Raw genomic sequence first — 24592 nt, forward strand, 5'->3', positions numbered from 1 at the left:
CAGCTGCAGCCCAGGTCAGAGGAAAGACTAATCACACCCACCAAGCTGCCAGATTTCAGGTTCAGGATGAGTGCAGGGTGGGCTTGGAATTACAAGGGGCTAAGGAGAAAGCATTATCTTAATTAAGAAAAACCAAACAACCTGGGCCAACAAACAAGGATATATCCTCCAAGGATATATCCTCACCTAGCAGAAGGCTGTGTTCCTTAGAAGCCACTAGATCCACACAGCATGGAAACTGTAAATAGCATGGCACAAAATGACCATGCTCCTGAATGTGTACCTGGATTCCATGCCTCCTTTGGATTGATAATCAATACCTACATTTTTCATACCCTTCACACCTACCACCCAAACTCAGTCACAAACACCCAGCTAGTGTCTCAGTAATACAGACACTGCCAAGACTGTTCCAGAGCTTCCCCCCTGCACAAAAGCCCATATCATCTGCCCTGCTCGAAGTGAGAGGAAATTGTTGCCACCTCAGGGAACTCCATGGGAAGCCTGTGCAGAGCCAACATCCTGCTTGGTGAACCCTATGAGCCAAACACAGCTTCTACAAGCGGTCAGAGATGTGCAGGGCAGCTCCACCTGTGCTGCTGTATTCACTGCCCACCTCCCTGCCCCTTCCACTGACAAATCCCTTTATACACTCCCAAAGCCAGCTGCTCCCGCAGCACCCCTCTAGCAGCAACTGCTGCTCCTCCTGCAGCTTGGCTTTACACAAACAGTAGAACAAGACAAGCTTCTCTTTGCAGCAGGGTTTTGGGGGGTTGGGGCTTCCTTTGGCTGGGTTTGTGTTTAATAATCAGAGCTCAACCACCCAGGGTGCAGCGCAACTGCGGGGCGAGGAAACTCTCCGTTTTGAAGGGGTCACAGAAATGAGAACTCTCAGGCTGCTGTTTGGTAAAAGCTGCATTTCCCTAAATGCTGTAGTGAGCAGGACAAGGAGAATCTCTACCCAAGTGAAGAGAGATCAGATAAAATGAAAGTGCTTCTCTTGAGTAGGTGATGTTACTGCAGCTCATGGACATTTTGTCTTCCCTCGTCAGAAAAGCTGGCTTGCTAATTTATGGGCAGAGTGGGAAAAGCAGAGGGATACAGACAGACACAGAATACTTAAAGCAGGACTCAGAATGGAGACAAAGCTCCCCTTTCACCTCCTGCTGCTATTTACCATCTGGGATCCTGAAAAGGGGGTGATGGGGAGTTTTGTGATAGCTTTGGCAAGGGGCAGGACATTTAGGATTTTCTGTGTGTAACGAGGTCATGTGTCAGCGCCTTCGAAGCACATGGGAACACTGCCCAAAAGGAGGTGCAACAAAAGGCTTGCCCTGGCTGAACTGGAAAGAAAATCTACTGAAAACTAGCCTGGCACCAAGGCAGGATCTTAATAAGGTTGATAATATATTTGAAGAATGTGCCTCCAGACCCTAGCTTGGAAAAGGACAGGAGGAAAAAAGAAGAAATTAACATCCAGTTAAAAAGGGCTGCTTGGTGTTTTCGCATCTTTAGAAGTGGGGAGATATTTAAAAGCACACTAAAATCCTGCTCCACAGCAGCCACACTTCACCTGGAAACCCAACAGGTGAAGCCACTCCATGTTTTGGGTCAACTTTGGCTTTCTTGATTCCCTTACGTTGTGACTAGGAAGCAAGACCTCAGCAGGCTTATGGAAAACGTGCTGCAGCTCTGCAGAGAAGGAGAGGTACTCTGTCCTACAGAATTCTTCCACATTTCCAGTAATATTATGGGCTGGAGTGGTGGACATGTAGCAAGGACTGAAATGCTGAGTGCAAGAAATGCAGCATTTTTCAGTCTCTTTCTAGCAGAGCTCTGTTGCACAAAAGCCACTTTCAAAGCACTGCTCTGTGAAGAGCTCTGCTTTGGGAAGGTTTCTTCTCTTTTCATAAAAAGAATTCTTAATAGGGTGAATTTCCCATCATATGGCACTACAGTCAATCTTCAAACAGGATCCTTTAATCAAAGGACCTGAAGGAAACATGAGCATCCCAGGCTACTGCCCAGACTGGCTGGCTGCTGACTAAAGTGATTTTAGCAGCACTGCTACTGCAGGCAGGAATCTGGGCAGTGAATTATTTCAAATCTGTGCTCTACAAGATGCACAAATGTCAGAACCAGAACCAGGGCAGTACTTCCTTAGCCAGGGGTCTCAGACTTCTGTGTGGCAGGAACCCTGCTTGCAAGTCTGTGCAGTGAAATGAAAGGCTCTGTGCTGTGGAAGACAGATGAGCAAAATGTGTAACTGTACTGATGAAAAACAACCCAAAAGTGATGTCAGACCAAAAGAGCAGATCCTGTAAAACAAGCACTGGATAACGCTGGCAGATTTGCCTGGACAACACCATCACAGTGTCAGCCCTCCTCTTCTCACCTGCCTGCTGCCTGGAGGAGGAGGGGAGGCAGCTCCTTCCCTGAACTTTTACCTAAAACGCAACGTTTCAAAGAACACAGCCGGGAGGGTCAGGGGAAGTTCTTGGTCCCAAACCAGCACTTTCCTAACCAAATGCTGCAGCACAGTGTGGTGCTTCATGGCTAAATATCCTACAGACCTTTCAAGAGCAATCACTCCTGTTTGTTCACCTGCTTTTCTAGTGGCATCCTGGCATTTGGCAATGGCAGGAGAGGGCACGGGAGTGAGGGAGAGAGAAATACCTACAGGCTAAGTGCCTGAAAGCAAGCCAGGTTGTTCTCTAGAGCCAGTTTGCCTGAGTGACACCAGATGATAAACTCTGCTCTGCAGCTCCTACCTGGCTCTGCAGTAGCTGCTAGCATAGGGATAAATACTATTTGCTGATGAAAATGGGTATCAAAACAGCAGGACTGCATCCAGTTACACCAGAAACTGTAATGTGTCAGGAATCTCAGCAGCAAGACCATCTGCTGTGCTGAGCCAGGGGAAGGGAGGGTCACATAGTCCTGTCTGTCCTGGGATACATTCAAATGTGATTTGGGGTTATTAAGGGAGGAATTTATAGAAATTAATCTCATTTCCTTTGTCTCCTAGGGTTTTGCCTTAATTCTGCCATTCCCAGAGATCCTCACATTGGGGGCAGGGAGAAGAAGGAATCAAAGAGAGAAAAGGTGGAAGGGAAGAACCAACATTAGCTGGAGTCTAGGATGTTTCAATTCAGACGGTCCTGGGCCGGCCCCTGGAGGGATCATTTTGAATTCAAAGCATTTTTCTGGTGATTTCTCAATCTCAAGAACATACTTTTGAACAAAGCATTTCCTCAAAACAGTCCTCCTGCTTCGGTTATCAGTTCAGGAAAGCAAAGCAGCCATCGACAGTAATAAAAGATGAAGCTACAGCAACCAATAACCTGCCTTCCAGTCCTGCTGTAGATGTAAGTGGTGTGCATGGTGATCCAGCATTGGGTGCTACCACATCATTCCACAGAACATTTTCCCACCCTTGATGTTTTAAGATATCCAGCACAAGGCCACGAGGCAGCACCATCCCAATGCATCAACCCCAAGAGCAGGGGTGGCCATCACAGAATGCAGTGGTGCCCCCCTCACACACTCAGGAGAAGATGTAGAGCAGGTTGGGAGTTGTTTCACACAAGCACTGAAGTACCCTCGTTTGTACTGCGTTCCTTGCAGCCCTGCAGCCCCACTGACACAGCAAGGTTCTGTCATTCTGCAGTGGTGCAGGAGAGCAACTTCTCCAGACAGCAGCCAAAGCAGCCCTTGACTATAATGCATGAGAACCACATTAGGCAGCTACACAGATACTCCTAGAACAGTGTCAGCTAGCTACAACAAACAACAAATCTGTGGCCTTTCACTCCACATTTTCAGTACAAAAATCCTCTTTTAAAATATATTGTTCTCCTCCAAGTTGATAAAGAGAGTTTTGCTTTGTCCCCAACATTTTGCAAAGGGCTTTATGAAGAGGGCTGCAGAGCAGCAGTACCAAGGTCAAATGCCCTGAGCAAAACTCAGGATGTGAGAATGGTAAAGCCCCCCAAAAATAATTAAATAACTAAAAAACCAAACTCACAGTTTTGATACTTCTGTGGGAAAAAAAAAGACATAGCAAATTTGCAACAAAACTGTTAAGTAATTAAGGCAAGACACTTCACACATGAACTTAAACTGCTAATTAAATCCCCCCTGCTTAATTGACTAGATTTGCATATCATTCAGTGAGGAATGGGGCTGGCTTGGGCATTACAGAAGCATTATTTTTGTGTGCAGGAGGCAGCTACGTAAAATAAACTCTGGGTAACAAGAAAAAGCAATGACAGTTTCAGCATGGAACAGACATTTTCAGCTGAGGTTTTCAACGTTTCCCTGCTAAGAATATCAGAACTTAACTGACTCCAATCAGTCACTGCTCCAAGAGCAGGAGTCAGAGCTCTCTACATGGTAACCATTCCTCCACTTCAACCTGTGGTCACTGCTGTCTGCTCACAGGCACAGCACTCACTCACTCTCAAAAGTGGGTCTGCATGCAAGAGAATCCATGTCTGCTTTTAAAAACACACCAAATACCTTCACTTTAATAGCTGTAGGAGGGGAAAAAAGTATCAATGTCTGGCCCTCTCTGCCACTCAAAACTCTGCATCCATTCAAAGAAGAATTTAAGAAAATTCTCAGACCTGCAACAGAAAAATACAATAAACTTCCTTTCCCCCAGGATCAGCTGCAGTCAAGGGAAACATGGAATCATTTACCAGCTCCAGTGTATATAAATGACCCAGGATGAAACTAGGCTGTCAGAAGCCCTGCTCCCAGGATGGCAGATGATGATGGGAGTGGATAAAGATTCCCCACGATGTAACACGGCCTCAGTTTGGGGTGGTTCAGACACTGGAGGAGGAGTCAATAGCTGCTCACAGCTGGAAGGTCGATGCTAACACACTTCCTTTTTTAAAGGATGGGAAACAATTGTGTCTTCTAATATGCACAGTGCTCTAAACAGCAACATAAGCCTCATATTGCTTGTGCTGATACAGATGATGCTGGTGCCCTTCCACCAACTACCACAGATTCTGCAGCCTTAAGCTCACTGTCAGTATCTGCTTTGAGCAATGAGACTGAGGAATAAAATGCTAAGAGCTGGGGGCTGCCTCTGCACTATGCATGAAAGGGAATTTAGAGCTGATCATTATTATGATATCTTTATTGAGACAAACACAAGCAAGAGTGTGGTAGGTTGTTCATACCTTAAATTGCTTTTTAATTGATCTGCTGACCTGCCCAGAAGAGGCAATGATGCCTGCAGACAACTGAGCACAGCTGCCCTCCGTACTCCAGGCGTTACAGAAACTTTCCCACCTGATTCTTGATGAACAATGCAAAAAGTGCTCTCGGCTGAAACGACTTTAGGTTAACACCAGGAAAGCTACTTTTTTTTTTTCCCTATCCTTTATCAGGCCAAGCAGGAGAACCTTAACTGCAATCAAATTACACACAGCTAGTACTGATGGGAGCAACTCAAGAATCAGGGTCACTTTCACACACAGATCTCAGGGAGAAGAGAGCAGAGCTGATCTCACCGAGCTCCCGACTGCTGGGGAAGTTGACCTCACATCAGTTGATAGCACATTCTGCTCACACATATTGATAAGGAGAAATTCTTTCCCCTCAGCTTGTATCTTGAAGGAAAACAGTAATAAAAATCTATCCTTTATCTCATCTTTTAAAGGTTCTGTAAGTCTCTGAAACATTAATATTCTCCCTAACAAAGCCAGCAGCTGCTCTGCCAGTCTGTGACATGGATGGTTTTGTTAAAAGGTTTTCATGTGTGGTTTGTTGGGGTTTTTTTTTCAGTGCAGTGTGCTTTGCATATGAAACAGGACATTTCCCCACCCTCCACCCCCATTCCCTCCTAATCCAGAAGGGACCTTACTTCCTCCCTCTCAAACAAGCAGCTCATTCAGCAAAAGGGAAATCCCAAGATGCACTTGGGCAAGAAGCCCACAGAAGGAGCTTGGCTAAAAAAATAGCCAACAAGCACCAACAAACCAAAAAACAAAAACACCACCCACCCCCAAAAACACAGCGACCACAGTGCCCAAAACAGAAGGAAGAGGAGCAACTGAGATGGTCACTAGGGACTGACTTCTGCAAGCTGCTACTTTAGGACATGGATCTGCCATGCCAGTCAGCTGAAGCCTTTTTCCAGGGTAGCAATTCAGTTCTGGCCCCACAGTAACAAAACCCACAGAACTGCAGCTCTCCCCTGCCAAACAGAAATTACAGAAAGCCTGTTTGGAAGACTCCATGACATGATTACTGAGGTAGATGTAGTGGGGGGAATTTGGGGCAGCTCGATTGTTACTTTGCAATTATAACCTAAGGCAATCTGGTTTTACACTGAAAAAAATAAAAATGAAGAGACCTTTTCTTACTTATGAAGCAGGAGCCTTGTGCCTCCCCACTTCTCTTCCCTGAGACCTAATGGTCACTTTGTAACATCAAAACTGTCCGCAGCAATTAACTCTGACGGCACAGGGGATTACGATTTTGACGGAGGGAGTGAAAAAGTTCAAAAGGGAGGGGGGGTCTGAGGAATAAGAGAGATTTTGTGTTAAAGAAGCCACACACACAAAGCCACTAACACAGCAACTTCAGTGTAAGGGTTTCACATCTGTCAAGATGGGATCCAGCTGCTCCTGAAGGAGACCATGAATGAACATCTCTCTTAGAAACGAAGCAATAGATAAAGTTTAGTGTGAAGCTACAGAGAATCAGTAAAAATGCCCCCAAAAACTCAGTCCAGCTGACAAGGGCAAACGTGAGGCACTTTTAGAAACCTAAACTACAAAGTTGCATGTCAGTTCCTAAGAGCAGAATCAAAATGTAGACATTGACTTCTGGAGGGAGAACCTCCACAGAAATCCCAAGAGCTGCTCTACATTTGACACCCCCAAGTGCTGTCCCCTCTGCTTGTTGGTTTCTGAAGACTGGGCTGTCCCCTGGTTCCTGGAATTAGAAGCTGCTGTCAGAAAACCCCCGAGTCAGTTGTGCAGCACAGGATGGAAACTACAGGTGGGACTGGAACCCATAGGCTGCTGTTGCTCCTAATCTGGTTGAAATGTGAAGCCACAGCTCATCCTCTAGCTCACTCCCACTCTCCAGCGCACTGTGTCTGTGTTGCCTAACTGGGAAGGAGATGTGTAACATTTTTCATCCTGAGCCCTGAACGGCTAAAGTCAGGCTAAAGGGAAGCGTGACGGGCTGTACAGATGCAAATGTCCCAAATGCCAAGACTAACATTTCTAAAACCTAATTCAACTCTTTCATTTCTTAGCTGCAGGCCGTTTACTGCCACTCCTTTTTTCACCCAAACAAAAGACGAAAGGGATGACTCAAAGCAACTTGAATTTCAAGCTAAAGCCACAAAGCACTGAATGCCTCATCTTTAATACTAAACAGGTCTGCAGATGAGAGTCATTCCAGCCCCAGCACGGCTGTGCTGTTAGAAAAACGGCGAAGACGACCGAATTTGCCTAAAGACACATGGGTGAGTTACACACTGCTGGGAAGAAGGACGCCAGTCATATGGTAAATACAAGCAGATAGTAGCTACAGCACTGCAAACTCCCTCCACACATTTCTTCCTCCAGATCACTAAGGTATCTTCATTTATGTCATTCACACAATTTTATGTAAGAAAACCATCAATTAAAAAAACAAATCAAAATAAGTGTTAAATTATATAATAATCCTTTTCCTTTACCATTTAGTAGCATTACACACACAGTCTTTGCTCTGGAATCAAGAGGGCTAAAGAAGGCTCAATGAATCCCTTATAAAAATCTGGTTTCACACAAATACAATTGTAAAGCTGAAGTTTTGAGGAAAGAAACTCCTCATTTGCTACGCTCTGAGGCCAAGTCATCAGCCCAGCAGTTCTGCCTGTTCACTGACTAGTGCAGCAGTGCACTTCACACCACCTCTGTCACTCTCTGCTGCTGAACATGGTGCAGAGATGGTTTGGTTTCACCTGCTCTGCAAGAGACAGCACTGATGGGGCAAAATACAAGGCAGAAAGACGAAAGCCGTGGATACCTTTGTGCTAGGATTCATCCTATGCCATGTTTCTTATTAGTGGATGAAAGGGAACTAGGAATTATCAATAATGGGCCTCATGCTGTAGTCTGCACCCTCCAGCATCCCATCTACTGGTCCCAGCAGCTCTGCACCACTCCAAATGCACTGATTTCAAAGGAACGTTTCTAAATCATACCAGCATGGGCGAGATAATTCACACCCACTGAATAAACTGAAACTGCTGGTGGGGAGTTAAGAATGGCAAAGTCTTTTTTTTATTCCCTCCCTCTTGAATGACACTCCATTATCTTTCATCTCAGCTCTCAGTTTCTCAGCTGTGGAAGGATGGTACTTTTAAGCACGCTTAACATAATTTAATGAGAAAGTCTTAATGACGGAAGTGCAAATCTGAAATTCATTACATCAGCAAAGGTTACTGAAATCACAGCACTCTGTAGCCCTGGTGTTGTCTAGCTTCTGCCTTTCTAGCCCATTGCTCTCTCTCAAAGCAATAAAACTTATGTATTTACAGCAGTAAAATAAACCTGAACAATCTTCAGGACCTCAGGCTTGGGTTTTCTTTTTTTTTTTTTAAAAGGCACCTGCCAGAAAACACAGGAGCTGGACAAATGGAGTATTTACAGAGGCTTTCTCAGTTATTCAAAGCAGCTCCCTGCTTCTCATTGGTGCCACTACACTCTCTGCCTCGGTAAGCAGCAGGATCCCCACGCACGCTGTATTTTTGAGTAGTCAGCAGAATTAATTTTGTTAGCTAGATCCTGACAACAGCCCCTACAAGTGTTATGTATGCAGTCCAAGATAGGCAGCACTCCAGTGTTACATAAAAATAGAAAGAAAATTACTAGCATGAGCCCATTTCTGCTCTCTGAAGTGCGTGGACAGCCCTGCAGCTCTGTGCAGCTTCCCCACTGACATTGAGAAGGGTCAGTGTGTGCCCAGGTCAGCTGCTCTCTTCATTGAGGATTTCTTCACCATCATTATGTTCTGCTCAATGGTAATAAAGCAACAACTTCTTACAAAAGAAGAAAATCTGAAGGCTGAGAGAAAACAGGTGGCACCATTGCTGACTGTAACAGCACCACTGGCACACAGCACTAACACAGACGTGCAGCAAGGATCCTGCAGCCCCCTGGGTGCCCGGCTGGTTCTGCTTGGGCATGGCCATTTACATCCCCTAACACAGGTAATGTAGAGAGGGGAAAGGATAAGGAGCTTCATCAAAATGCAGGATATGACAGTGAAAGGAGATGAAATGCTTTCCTTCCAACCCTAACAGATGTTGTCCAATTAAGGATGCAAATAAATCACCCTCTGCATTGCGAGTCAGAAAACAGATACATAAAAGCTTTCTAAATACATTTCAGTTTAAACTTGCATAATTCTCCCAGTGGAGAAATCATCTTCAACTTATGTAATCCTTAAAAAGAGACATTATTGCATACAATGCTGTGCCACTAAGAAGGAAGACACATCTCTAGAAAAGAGGTGCACCCACACACAATTAATTATATGGGTGTGGAGGGAACAGAGGGGAAAAGCTGTAGCAGGGACGCAAAGAGCAGAGGCTGCTGTTTCCACAGAGACTGAGCTGTAAGCAAGCTCAAGGGGCTGCTCCCCTTTCACCAGCCAGAACTGTCTGTTATACTTAACCCAGACTTCCGAACACTTGATATCCTGTCTGCTATTTCAATGCCCTTACTCAATGTTTCAGACAGACATTACACAAACTGGCTGGTGAAAAGGGTTGAGAAACCAAGAAGCAATCCAAGTCAATGACCTTATTCTATAAAGCGATACCAGTGCCTGAGCAGAGGCTGAAAAACAAAGCACAGGGGTACATCTCTTCTGAACATATCACTGGAAAGACAAGCACTGGGCTCTCAGATTGTTAATGCTGCTGCTGGCTTTTGATCCTTAAAGCCTAAGCAGTTCTTGTGCTTCAGAGCAACCCCATCCTCGCACCAAAACATTTAAAAGGGAACAAACGGCAGAAAAACAAACCCAAAAGTCACATTTTCTACAAAGCATGTGCAAAGGTAACTGTACAGAAATCAATAGACAACAAAGCCAGAAACCAAGTTATTGATTAGCTCCTCTGCTGTTTATCTCCAGCATACAGAGTGATGCTGCAGTTTTTACATACACACAGAATCTCCATCCTCAAGCCTGTTTTCCCTGGCTTTTGAAATCAGACTGTTAAGCAAAGACTACTTAACATCAGTGCGGGTGGCAGGACCGTCTCAGTGAGCAGAATGTGACTCTGCAGCTTATCAGGTTGTTTTAATATGCATCCACTGCTTGGAGAATCTTATGTGATAGCAACCAAACCATAGATGGAGGCAATGATAAGAGCTCCACACATGGGAATTCCCACCGGCTTCCAAAGGAGCTCTGTCCAAAAACACTGACAGGATCAGAGCTTGAATCTCTATCAGTGTTTTTGTTACCTCATCCAAAGGTCAGAGCAAAGAAGTAGCTGAGTGCAGAGGGGCCAAGCTCTATCAGCCAGCAGGCTTGCCCAACACTCACAAAACAAGCACACTCCAAAGAACTGCACCTGCACCCAATACACTTCTCAGGCCAAGTTTATGGTCCTTGAATTTGCATCAGAGGGAAAGGCTAGCCCTTCGCCAACATCAGATGTATTTCCTCATCAGAAAAAAACCCAACTCATTGACAAGTCTTAAATACAAGAACCAAAAAAATCCCACCCTTTCAGGTATCTAGCACAACTTTAAAACCCAGTCTTGAACGTAGTGACCTCCAGACAAAATCCTTTCAGCCTGAAGGTAGCTCCCAGCTGCAGACATTATTGTCCCGCTCATTAAGATCCATCAGGATGGGAGCACCATCTAATGCCTGTGAGACCAGAACCTTGTTAAGAAGCAAAATGAAAATACTGCAGAACTGCAGGCTCTGCTCTCAGCTTCAGCACAACCCTCTAAGCATCAGGTAAGGCAGCAAGCTCAGTGAAGCTGCTTTGTCTCAACATGGGCATTTTCTGCATCAGAATCTGTCCCTCTGTTCTGTGCCTGCAAGCCCTGCCAGTCAACACACAGGAAGAAGTCTGATACATATACAAGCCTTCTGTGGTTTGTGGGTGAACTGGTTCCAATTACGACGCCAGCTGATTGCTTGAGTGAGAACTGCAGAACCAGCCCCAAAGCCCCAAACCTTCCAATTAACCTCATATGTTCCAGGAGATAGGGGAGCAGGTAATTTTAGTAGGAATCACTGACAATGAAATGTCAGAGGCACACAAGGTGTAGGTGAGGAAGGGACCAGAGCACATCTCAGAGCAACCTTGCCTCTCTGTTTTCCACCAACACATACTGACTGTACTAGAGACAGAGGGGAATGGCATTCCCGTGGTGCAGATGCATGAATGTGTATGACCCAGCCTCAGAAAACAAATGCAAACAAATTAGATATTATCTATTAAAATGCATCAATAAGACACAGGCTGTAATTGACAAATTTAAAACAAAACCACATATATTACTACATATTAAAGTAATGCTTCCTGTACATGAAGATCAATTTGAATTAAGTGCTCTATGGCCACTCAGCTAAAATAGATTAGCCCAGTAATTGACAGGATTCTAGTGATAAATTATCTACAATTCCAAGTGACTTTTGTCTACACCCTCTTTTCTTTCCAAGAACCTCCAGTTGGATTTAGTGTCACCGCCCCAGGACAGTCCCCTCTAAGTAAGAGCTGCAGTGTCAAGATCAAAGTTTGGGCCTTTTTTTAAAGGGGGGAAAAAAAAAAAAAGAAAATTAAAAAATTAAATTAAATTTAAATAATCAGAAAATTAAACCCCACACCCCCACCCCAAACAGGAGAGTAAAGAACTTTCTGGGTCTAAGTACTGCACATATTGAGACACAGCTCCTCCTGTGATGGCGAAGCAGTTTGGCCAGCTGAGCCAGCAGTGTGAGTTCCAATCATCACTTATCACCAGTAACAGCCAGCCAGCCCACTCCTTACCCTAGTCAGTGCCACTCAAACTGGAGAGGACCTGTGGCAAAGCAACTTTGCCAACTCACAAAAATAACACACCAGTTTTCAGTAAGAAGGGACAACGCAGCCTGAGACACCCATATCTCGCTTGGGCTCAACCACCTGGATGCAGCCCCCCAGTTCCCCCTGCTCTAGCAGTGCTGAGAGTCACAGAAGGTGTAGATAAGGTACAAGTGGCTGCCAGAATTTTCACTGCTGCATTGTCTAGACACGCTCGGAGCAGCCTCGTACAGACGCCTCCAGATGCTTTTACAACACGATCCAAAGGCGCCTCTCAGCAAGTGAAAACACCCCCTCCTTGGTCAGTGCACCCAGCTAGAGATAACCACGGCCAGACCCTGGCAGGGAGACCAGGTGCTAGCTTCTCACACATCCCAAAACTAAACCCTGTTTACATGCACCTTCAAAGCCTGTTGTGGTTCGGGCAGAACAGATGCCCAAGCCCAAAACCACAGAGATGGAGAGGCAAGCAAGGCAGCCCAGACACTGGAGGGAGAGGCAGATGTTTCACTATTTTAAGCAGTGATTTTTCCAAACAAGAGATTGCATATAATTCCCTCCCTAATTCACCAGGCCTGAATTCAGGAACTCAGGAACTATTCTGGGGCAACAGAGAGCCACAGTTGACTCAATGTCATTAGATCATTATTTGCAGCACACTCTTTGTCTACCACACATGCACGTACCTGCTCCTTTGTTCTCGACCTACAACATCTATAAAACTGTTTGCACGCTTGGGAAGAAAACGCTGATGTCTGCTTAAACACTGACATCTCCTCAGGTGCACAGCACTCTGTTTATGTGTGGTATCAGGTTTGAAGTTCAACTTCTGAGTCTGTAAAAAGATACTGAACTGAACTACTGCTTCAAGACTCAGGACTTCAACATTTTTACCGGAGAATCTCTGAAACAATTTGTGAACATCAGTTAAGAGAACAAATGACTTCATCACTCCACAGAAACACCTTGAAGCCTTCGTTCTTAAGCAATGTTTTCCAAGAGTATCTATCAGACAGGTTTGTACCAAAAAGACTAAATCCACCCAGCAGTCTGAACGCTGCTGCCTCTGAGCGAAACCAGCAGCTCTCTGCTGTGCCCACCACAGGATAGATACTGCTAATAAATGAAGGTTAGCGGAGCCAGCAGGCAGAACTTGAGGATGCAGAAAGACACCACTCCAGCAGCCCTTCAGGTGGCCATTAAGTGCAGCACAGCACCCTGAAGCCCACAGCTACTCCACAGCTCAGCCAGAACTGTGCTATTTCACCTTCAGCAATTTCTGTCCTTTGATTTGGCTGCACACTTGACCTGGCTAAACCTCACTCCAGCTGAGAGCCCTGCGTGTTGTGGCAGCACTGGCTTGGTAGGCATTGTGAAATAAAGTGGGAGGCCTTACGTGCTCATTTGTGTGTCAGTACCCAGAATGATGCTTCTAGCTTCCAGCTACTTCATAGAAGTGCTGCTGGGACTTGAACCGTGGGAACACTGCAGTGCTGGCGTGTGTGGGTGTGTTCACACGTGTGCAAGGAAGGCGCTCGCCTTCTCCCCGTGTCTGAGCACAGCTCTGCTCGGAGCACAGATGTCTGGCACACAGGTAGGAAACAGGAACACGCTGTCAAACCCTGCTGGGCTCGCTGTTTAGAAAAGGAAAAGGGACTGGAAAGAGTCAGAGTCAAACCCACCCTCCTTCACTGGGGAAGAGCAGCCAACAGAGCCTTCAGGCCTGCTTTCCAAACTGATGCAGTCCCCGTGAAGGGACACTGATGTTAAAGAAGAGCTGTCTGTCACTCAGGGGTGGAATGAGAGAATGAGACACACACCAAGGCCATATCTACACCAAGTGAACACTCAATATGCACCTGCCACTGAGATCAAGAAAAAGGCTTTAGCACTGATGAGGGATTTCTGGGACCCTGATTTGCAACCCCTTCAGGTTATTCACATCTTAAACTTTTAGACATAGCCCAGAATGTAATGGTTGTGCTCCCTGCCAGTGATGGCAGATGAAATGAGAGAGGCAGGCAGGGAAATGGGACACCCCACTCAAGCAAAACCCATGCTGGTGACTCTGAAAGACCAGAGAAGAAAAGCGAGCAGGAAAAAGCCTGCATGAGTATGGAGGAAGACCCACATAGAAAACCCAGTCAAGGATACAAAGGAAAATGGAAAAGTTAACATATGGCTCAAGGAAAGAAAGAGCTTTGTGAAGTGGCAGAAAGGTGAAGGAGCTTATGGGAGATCAATCACTTAGCCAATAATGAATATGGAGGGGGAAAAAAATCAGAAATTGGTAAAGATTGATTGATTCCATTGGTAGAAATCAATACAATTACTTGAAGCTTAGAAGCACATAAGGCAAGAGGCTGAGGCCTCTACAGTTCCTGGTCTGGTGGGGCTCCAGCTATCACAGCTCCCTCCAGTTTTTGGTTAAGACCCTTTGTTGACTTCATACAGGTCTAGACAAAAGCTTCTTCTACAAGTGGCAAGAGCAGAAAGCGTGCATCTTGTTCAACCCACCATGCTGACTGAGACAATGCATCTGCATCTCTCCATCTGGCCAGAGAGAAAGGCTCAGTGGATCCTTGAAGCATATAGAAATACACCTTGGGAACGAGATAGCTAGTGCTATGCCTTGTCACAGTGCCTTAAAACCACACCAAGGTAAAAAGGAGAAAAAGAAAAGACAAGACAGGAAAAATAAGGCAGTTTTGTCAGTACACTGAATCTGCAACAGGGGCTTGTGCCAACCCAGCTCCTCCATTTAAGTGAGATCCTTAAAAGGCAGAGCTGTGCTGGCAGAGATCTGCATACCTCATCACACAAACCTCATGAAGACACACAAAAAGCTCCAAAACCTCACTGCTTCTTTAACAGCCATAAAAATGGCCATAAGCATCCCAGGCTACCAACATACTAGCAGAGCCCCAGGGAAAACACCACACAAAGCAACATGTACAGACACACACGTACACCAATAAATTGGGAAACTGAAAAGCCCACTCTTGAAAGTGGGAGACCAAATATCTGACACAGCAGATCGTGGCACGCAACACACACCAACACCCCTGTATAAACCAGAACAAAGCCACGCAGAGATCTACATCAAAAAGGAAGCCCACCACAAAGACACATATGCTTCACCCTTTCATCCAGAGACAGACAGACACAGCCCAACACACACAAAACCCACACAGACTGTCAGCAATTAACACAAATGCACACAGGCAGACATGGACAGGCCTTTCATTTCCTTACTAGGCATCTAAACTTTACTCCAATACTACTTGCCCCTGGCCACAGTCTACCAATCTTGGAGCCTGATTAAATCTCTCCGTAATTATCTGCGCACACTGCTAGAGCACAAATGACCTTAGCAGATGATATCCGTTGGCTAAGCCCAATGGAAAAAGACCTCAGGAAAAGGAAGGATAAGCGTGCAGAACTCTGCCAGCACTGTCAGAGTCTCCTCGAGACTGTGCCCCATTAACAGGACAGCCATGGAGGCAGCTCAAAAGCCTGGAAACTTAAGCCCAGTTCTGCATAGGCTGCATGACAAAGCATTCTTTCCCCCTGCCCCATCCTCTGAGCACACATTTACCACTCTGTTCTCCCCCTCCAAACTCCTTCTCACCTCCCAAGTGAACCCATGCAGGGGATTTCACACTTTATGATGACGGATTTTTGGCAGAATTTTCTGAGAAATAGATGGCCACGACTCGCAGACATAGTTTTTGATGTCCACTATTACATATCTTGGATTCACCAGAAACGCTGCATGCAGGTACTGGAGGATGGGGGGCAAAGTGCTTGCCAAGCTCTGAGCTGGGACCTATGAAAGGGTCACCAAAACAATACGGCAAAGCCAAGATTTAGTCATCTTGTTTTCCACCTGCAACTTCACCTCGGGTGTTGGATACAACATACAACCGAAGGGAATGCCCCAACAGCACACTCATTTTCATTGAGCTCTGCAGGCACCCAGCCTAGGGACACAGCACCTCTCCGGAGCAAGAAAGGGAAGATTTCTTAGTTTTGCTTCCCAAATGAAGCATGCCTTAGAAAATTCATTTCCCAACATGAAAAATGCCTCCACTTTCAGAGGCGTATTCTCCTCTCACAGACATTCATCTCCATCTATCCCACCATTCCATCTTAGCACATGACTGACGGAGAATAGACAAGCCATTAAAAACACATCCACCTCCAACCACGGAGATAATGTGGCTCATTACAGCCTAGCTTTGTCACAGCGGTTCTGACACTCAGGCGGGAGGAAAAGGAGGGGTGAAGACAAGGACTGAAACGGGGGCTAAACACGAGACCAGGAGAGAAACTGCAACTTGAACGACTGCGACTCCACTGCTTCACCAAAAATCAGAGGCCAGGCAAGTGGGTTAACCAGGCCTCTCGGCCAAGCAGTAGCAATTACCGCATTGTCTGCGCTGGATGTTTTAAAAGCCCTGGAGTCTGTCAGGGTGTTTTTGTTGTGGGGGTTGTTTCATAAATAAAAGCGCTGAGCGAGCGTCTGTCCCCTTAAACAGGTATTTGTAAGTTACTTCAGAATTGTACTGAACATTCTCAGCCTTGGAGGTTTGTCATTGCCCTGCCGCTCCAGGCACGCAAACCCAAGGAAAAGCAGAAGCCAACCAACCAACCTGCAGCGTAAAACTCGGTAGGCAAGAGACTGCTTTAACATTATGCTGGGGGGGGTAAGAATTGGGAAGGGAATTGCTCATGCCACAGCCCATCGCTCCACGGCCAGCCAAACCAGACACCCTGGTGTCTGCAAGGAGTCCTCCAGGCCCTGTGGCACTGCTGCCCATTGCTCAGGACTGGTGCCAGATGCCAAGGCAGCTTCCCACCCACACACCAGGGATTCTGGGATCTAAAGGCAGCTCAGACTGAAAGAAAAACAAAAGGCACCTAAAAAAAATGTGCTTGAGCTGTCTGGCTCGGCACGGCGTGACATACCTTAAGAACTGCCGCAGCTGGCCCTAGACAGATTCATTTACTGAATGTACACATAATCCAATATACAAAAGCCTGTCTGCTGGGGAGATTCAGACTCCACAGGGATACTCCATAAGCAGCGACTTCTCCATTCACGCTCCGCACACTCGATCTGAACACCAGTAACCTGCATTACTGTCAGGATTTTTTCTTAGCAGCCACATTTTATCTCAATACAAGCGTTTAGACAGTTTACCCCCCACTTCCATCTGCAGCTGATCAGAAGAATGCACATATTTGAGCCTGAAGCCATCAGTTAACTGCTATTTTTATCTGGCTTCTTGTCCTGACCCCCTCAGTGAAGCTCTGAAGACCCGAAATCACATCATTCCTGCTGGAGTCTGGGGCAGTCTGATGGGTTTCAAAGATCAGGCGCCGCGCATAGAAAGACATGCAAACACACACAGGGCATTTAAACAAACTCCAAGCACCGTATTCGGAACACAAGCAGAGGAAAATAAAAGGTGTCATCTCGGCTACATTAACACACACGTGGTGAGAATTAAGAACGCGATTAGACTGCTAAATGACTCAAAGGAAAAGCAGCTGCTAACAAATTCGGTCTCTCAGTGAATGGCACCGAAATTAGAGAACATTCCTCTTCTCGATCTCCCCCCACCCTCTTTAAAATTAAAGGCATCACTTACCCTGGGGGCTTTCCTCTTGTATTTGTTGTTATAGTCAAATTTTTCTTTCATTTCATCTAAGAGCTGGCCCAGTCTAGCTTTCTCCTCTTTCCCAGTGTAATCCTGGCTGAGGAGGATATAGGATCTCCAGTTTGCAGAGTCAAAGCCCCAGTGGCAAGTCCTGTTTTCCAGGGATTTGTGAGAGTGGACCACAAATTTGTGAGGTGGGTACATAAGCCTGCAGTCCAAGCACTGGATGCAGGCTGCGCTAGGGTTACTGTAAAGCTCTGGCACCAAGAGTCCCTTACACTTCCCAAAGCACTCATGATACACCTTGAAGCTCTTCTCTGTGAGCTCCAGCTCAATCGTGCTAGAGAATTCCTTCTTGCAGTGGGGAGGATAGGTGCCACCATAAAGCAAGGCGTTACAAAGCCTCTCAGCATCAGTTTTAGTGATGAGCCCGCAGGAAGGAGCGGAGAAGGGCAGGATGCCCATGACTTTGAGGATTTCCAGCTGGTCAGCAGTGCATCTGGAGCAGTAAATATGTAGCTCATCACACACCGAATTAATCTGCTGCAGGGAGAAGTCCCTGAGCACCGAGTTCAGGATCTGGGGCAAGCAAAGCCGCTTTTCTCCACCCACCACGAAGCAGGAGATGGTTTCCCCTTCCAGGATGGTCTCGCACCTCTCAGTGGATCTGTCCGAGGGCATGAAGAAGGGACCAGGCATCACCGGAGGAGGCTGGATAGGGGGCAGATGCAGTACAGGTTCTGCTGGGTCTTTGCCATTGTCTTTCTTGTACATCTCCTGTGCCCATCGTGCTGAGAAAGCAGCAGGGCCACCCAGGGAGCTCATAGAGCTCAGATGAAACTGTTCCAAGGTCTTCTGCAGTCCTGGATGAGGCTGGAAGCTGCTTCTACTTACAGTCTCCATTTTTTAGTTTCTATTCCCAAAACAAACAACAAAAATCCCCAGTTATCTTCCACCCTGCTACAAATCCACTTAAGGGATTTTTTTAAAAAGGAAAAAAAACACAAACAAAATAAAACAACCCACCCTGGTGGTTTTTTGTTGCTTTTGGGTTTTGTTGTTGGGTTTTTTCCCTCCCTCCTTCCCACTCAGGTTTAACAATCCACTAGCGAATGGGAAATAAATCCTTTTGTATGCGTGTCTCTCTTCTTTCTTTTCTCTTCGTTCCTTACAATCTCAAACCCTCCAAGTCTCCAAGCTGCCCCGATGGAGCAGAGAGTCACGGCAAAAAGAGGTCTTCATCCGAGCACTCACCCCCTCAGCCAACCCCCCAGGCAAACCAATCCCGCCTCCCACACCTCCACCACACACACTCACTCACTCACACTCACACACACACACACGCCACCCACGGAAACACAAAAAGTCTGTGCCACGCTCCGAGCACCCGCGGCTCAAATATGTTCTGGCGGCTGCTGCTTCTCTGCAGTAATCACCCTTCTGTCCATATCCACCGAAAGGAAGGCGCGGGGGCGGAAAGTAAAAAAGCAGGAGGAAGAAAGCTTGGTCTGTAGAAGGGAACAACGCAGGAGAAAAGGCCCAAATCTCTGGCACTTCCAAAACGGCGCGGGGGGCTTCGGCCGGGCGATAAGCAGGCTCCCTTCCCCCTCGTGGTCCCTCAGCTTGATCTGGGAGGTCTCTCGGTTCGCCTTTCTTCCCTTATTTCTCTCGGTCTTCTCGGCGTGCCGTGGGGAGCCGCGGTAACAGAGCGCACATCCTCCCAGCTCCTCTTTCCAGCAGAGACTGAGAGTGCCTGAGAGCTGAGCTAATGCAGGCTGGCTCAGCCTCCCTCACTCCTCCTCCTCCTCCCCCCCTCTGTTTGTTGGTGTCTGCCTCAGTCATTGAATCCCAGCCAAGAATGTGACCAACTCCCCAGGCCGGGCTCTTCCAGGAACAGCGGCCGCCTCCCCCCTCGGCTCTGCGCGGAGGCTCTGCACAGGCCGGCGGCGCCGGGGAGGGAGGAGGGAGGGAGCGAAAACTGCTGGGTTCACGGACTGCCGCGCCGCCGAGGAGGGGCGGTAGGGCGAGGGCTCTTTCCTCTCGCCGCTTTCTTTCTGGACAGCGGGAAAAGGGAGCGGGTGGAGCGCCTCTGCCTCGCACCCGCACGCACGCGAAGTGCACCGCAAAAAACCTGCCCGCCGCAAAACCTGCCTCGGTTCAACTTTGAGCACACGCCCCTCTCTGAGCAGCGATCGCAGGCGTGCAAACGCGATTTATCGCCCGAAACTGCACATCCTCGGCTGGGCAAGGTGGCGATCGGCGCAGCGAGCTCGCCCGGCGCTCCGTGCTGCCTGCCCTGCCTCGGCACACGTCACACGCCCAGCTTACAGCCGACGCCTGTGCGCGCACAACACGTGGAAGGTGCACAGCAGACAGGCGTGCGAGAGGTCGGTGAGACACCCAAAGCCCCGCTGAGGCAGTGACGCAGTCGGGCAAGAGAGCACCCGCCTGTCGCGAACGCTGGCGGGCCGACGGCTCCGCTTCGACCCAGCGCGACGGCGAGCGCCGGCCGGGCGGGCGGGCACACGGACCGCGCGGCGCCGCACAGCCAGAAGCGAGCGCCCTCTGCCGATCGAGCGCGCCCTGGCGGCCCGCCGGAGTCACCGGTACGGGCTCCGGCCCGGCCCACAGGAGTCGCCGGTACCGGGCCGGCGCACCCGCGAGCGGCCGGGCGGAGCGGCGGGCGTTCCGCTGGCACCCACTGCACACCGAGGCGGCGCAGCGGCGCGGCTTACTGGCGTTTTTCATTCAGACGGGGACCCTGTGCTCTCCAGGGACAGACAGATCGCGTCCCAGGAACACCGCAAGGTCTAGGGTGATTCGCACGGGTTCTGCAAGCCGTCTCAGAGCAAAGGCAGGAGGTCAGAGCTGCAGAAGGGCGCTGATCGTGCAACTAACTCAGCGTTTCTCCATAGAAGAACCTACTTTCACATACCCAACTTGGACATCAAGCCAAAGGGGAGATCAGAGGAGGCAAGAACCAAGTCATCAATTGTGTCTCCATGTGCTGAGAACAGACACTTGGAGAACCTTTACTAAACTTGCTTTAGTCTAGAAAGCCAGTGGTAGGGAAAAGTATCCCTCACGTTTCTGCTGATACAATGTTTTGCACATGAAGCTAATGACCCACGAGTGGAATTTTTAGATACTACCTCAAGACCAAGGTCTAAAGATGCGCTCTAACAATCCAGAACGCACAGTCCTTGCTGATTCCTGGTGCTAAAGAGGTTACCACATCCAGAGGAGGCAGGGCAGTTCTTCACTGGGGAACAGGGGTAGCAGAAAGAATTCTTTTCAATAACATTCTCAAGAAAGTGCGTATGGCACTGGCTGATAACACGAAGGACATCTCTGACGCTCCTTCCATGCCATCATGCTCCAGTGGAGAAGCCCCTTGGTGCTAGAAGCTGGATATTTGTGTGCTACCCTCTCCTTCACCCCTTAGAGAGGAGGGACAGTAACTGCAGTTTAAGAGGTGCCGTTTCCCCTCTTTCATACAAGTGAAGCACTGGAGCGTGCAACAGATGGTTTCTGGGTGGAATTCATAAACGTAATTCCTGAAGCTGAGGGGACTACCAAAAAGACAGGAAGGATGGTCTTGTGGTTAACATCTGGGGTCTATTCCCAGATCTCCCACAGACTTCCTGTTGCCTTGGGCATGTTGTTTAGTCTCCCTGTGCCTCAGTTTCTGTACCTGCAGTATCCAGATGGTGACCAACTTGAGTGGCAGCTTCTGAAGCAAAATTCATGGCGGGACAGAAACCAACTTTCAATTCCTGCAGTAACAATACAGTAAAACTTCCATTTCTGTACATCCCACAGGCCCTACAGAACTAAACAGCAGCAGGGCAGGAGAAGGGGGAGTGACAAGAGCTGTCATATGGGATTAAGGTGGCAGTGGCTTCTGAAGCCTCTGTCTCCTCTGATGAGGGACCGAGTGCTGCACATCTTAAAACCATATTCATCTTTCCCCCAGTAACTGTTTGTCTTGCTCCAGTTCCAAAGCCCTCTGGCTGGAGAAGGGAGAGGGGAAAAATATCTCAGAGGAAGGGCCCTAACACCACAGTGTTTTTCTCACTCTCTTCCTCTTCTCCTCCCCCTCTCCATTGGCTTCAAGGCCAACAGCTCCTGGAACACAAACACTCTTGTAAACTTCTGAACCACACAGCCCTATGGTGGGTGGGTGTTTGCTCCCTGCCTGCCAGTTCCAATCCACCCACAGATTCCAAAGGCCCAGAACAAAAAGCAGACTCCATTTTCCATATTTAACAGGCAATGCATTTCCCTCCCCATCACCTTCATTCGCAGAACTCGGTGCCTCTCACAAGCATTGTGTCCTACCTTCCACACCCTCCCCAAGCAGGGGCTGTCATGGTCGTGTGTACGGCACAAAGAGCACATTCTGAACAGATTCACCCCAGTCCCACTCTGGTTTTAGAGGCCTGCTCAGTCAGGAGGAACTGGGGACTGTGCTCTATACTGCAGCTATTTGACACAAGGTTTGGGAAGAGCTGGCTGTGAAGAAGGAAAGTTAGGTGAAAACCAAAAGCTTGGGTGCAAATGTGACACACCAAGATTCCTGCTGCAGCTCACATTAGACAGGAAGTTCTTTATACCAGCAAACATCTAGTTTGTCCCTCTTCATACTGTATATTTGTCTTTCTAATTGTCACATGCTGGTACTGAAGTAACAATTTCCAGTTGTCAGAGGTATTTCCTTCTCTCCTTTAAAGTCTTTTTAGCCTGTAAAGGTCATTGCTTTCATTGGTCATTTCCCTAATAGTGGAACTGGAGATTGCTGAACTATCCAGAACCTGCAGCAGTCCCCTGGCTGGGAGTCCTATGGTATTTACCACCTATCAAGTCCTACCATTTGCTGGGTGAGCTTTGGGATGCTGCAGTCTTGAACATGTGCCAGCTTGACTCTGCACACAGTCTTCTACAGTTTGAGAGGAAGTCAAGATCAAGAGGATAAACTAGGTAGCCACAATGACAGAATTTGGGAATGCTGGAAGGATACTCCGAGGTATCTGCACCAAGCAGGCACAGGTGAACCAGAAGAGATCTTATTCCTTTCAGCATCCATGGCCTGGACACAGATGATTAAAGAACCTTTCTCTAGAGTGCTGCTCCTCTGCAGGGTCTTGCCTCTCCTTTCTCTGCTGAACAGACTGCTCTGGCAGCCACCACTAAGAAAAGATTGCCATGAATTCAGAAATCATTCTAATTTTCTTACTCCATTTCAAATCCTGGGTTCCTGTCCAGCTCAGTTCCCTCAGCTATCTTCTTCTAGATCTTTTCCTTCTTTCCAAAGTACAGACCCCCTTGGTCAACATACATCTCTTATTCCTCTCTATTCCTGATCCTCAGAGGATAATCATCTAGGAAACGATTTGGCCTTTAAGCTCAGGTTACAGCAAGGGCCGCTTTGTGCCCCAGAAGTGCCCAGAGCAACTCTCAGCAAACACAACTCAGCAGGCTGCTCAGAACAAAAGCTGTCTGACTCCAGTGAGCCTTGGAACTGGCTTGGATCACCGCAGCTTGCTGAATGGGCATACATCCCTGATTGCTTAAAACGTGACCTGCTCTCACACCTGAAATTCACATTTACATTGCAAGAAATCTTCAGGCATCCCAGGAAATCTAGGAGGTGAGGGGTTGTGAAAAGCACATGAAAGATCTCTCCATCTCTCCAAATTTTTTCATCCCAGGTTGCCTGGTATGTTGCTCAGGGCTGCCCCTCCCACCCACACACTCTGTACCTACATGCCCCAGTGGACGCTGCCAAACACCTCATTAAAGAAGACAGGTTTTCTACTGCCAGGGAAAAAACTCATTTACAGGAAAAAGAGGCAGGGAGAGGAATACAAGCTGGAACTCCTGGGATGCCCCACAGACTGCTCCTGTTGGGTGACTCTGGGCTGTCCAGACTTTTGTCATTTGTAATTAATACAAAATCTGTAATTTCTCAGCCTGTTCAGCAATATGCAAACAAGGCACAGCATTCACAGCCAGGAGAGGAAGGGGAAGAAAACCAAGCCAAAGTCTTGCCCCTGTGAAAAGAGCAACTGGATTGTTACTATCCACCCTCAGCATTCCCTCTCAACACGGTTCTTATGCAGGCTATTACCAAAAAGCCATTGTCACCACTCTAGGGAAGGAAAATCAACATATTTAAGACAAAGTTAAACCTAAAAGTTAAGGCAAGCATCTCCTCTAGCAGGCCTTACAGCTGTCTAGTGTGTCCCAAAGCAATCCCTATCAAAGGAAATGAGTGTGCCAACCTTGCACTACAGGAGTTACTGATTAGCCAAACCCCAGCTTTGAGCTTCACCAAAACAAAGTGGGTTAACTCCCCTCCCTTGCCCTCCCACACACACTCTATCATGCAGAGAAGCTGTGGGAATACTGATTTGATCTGCTGCAGCTGCTGTGGTGAGTAAAAGGGCAACAGAACTGGGCTCTACAGCTAGCGTGTATCAACTTGCGTGAGGGTAGGATTAATGCTGCCTCATTTCCATTCCACCTGAAACCCATCTGCAGCTTGAAGGCCAAACATTCCCCTCCTCAATAGCCTCTCACAGACTCCAAGGAATTCACCTATCCTTCCTGTAATCTCTTCCATCTCTGAGATACCAAAGCACTACAGTATTTTGCAAATAATATTGATATGTTTAATTGCACCTTTGCTAGAAAGACTCTCTACCACCTTATCTGCTACTCGGGTTATCACTGAGGCTTCTGAGTCTCTTCTCTCATGCTCTTTGCTACACAGGTTACAACAGTTTCACATCCAAAGTCATGGTGGGGAATGAGCCCTATGGTCTACTTGAAATTTATGATCACTGCCCCT

General features: G+C 47.5%; 1 protein-coding gene across 2 annotated transcripts in view; it reads right to left on the bottom strand.

Annotated features, from left to right (window-relative positions):
- Positions 1-19650, bottom strand: part of SKI (SKI proto-oncogene) — a 104180-nt gene extending 84530 nt beyond the window's left edge. Inside the window, exons 1-2 of one of the 2 annotated variants that reach the window (XM_068158204.1) lie at positions 18766-19650; positions 17731-18652 (exon numbers count right to left, since the gene is read on the bottom strand). In XM_068158204.1, the coding sequence (XP_068014305.1) occupies positions 17731-18642 (912 nt within the window). In that variant the 5' untranslated portion in view covers positions 18643-18652; positions 18766-19650. Of the gene's footprint in view, positions 1-17730 lie in introns of both variants that reach the window. The other variant, XM_068158206.1, reaches the window with a different exon arrangement.
- Between the last annotated feature and the right edge of the window lie 4942 nt (positions 19651-24592).

This window comes from Melanerpes formicivorus, unplaced genomic scaffold (assembly GCF_026170545.1).
Source record: "Melanerpes formicivorus ecotype bairdi unplaced genomic scaffold, bMelFor1.0.p_v2 SCAF_39, whole genome shotgun sequence".
Classification (NCBI taxonomy): Eukaryota; Metazoa; Chordata; class Aves; order Piciformes; family Picidae; genus Melanerpes; species Melanerpes formicivorus.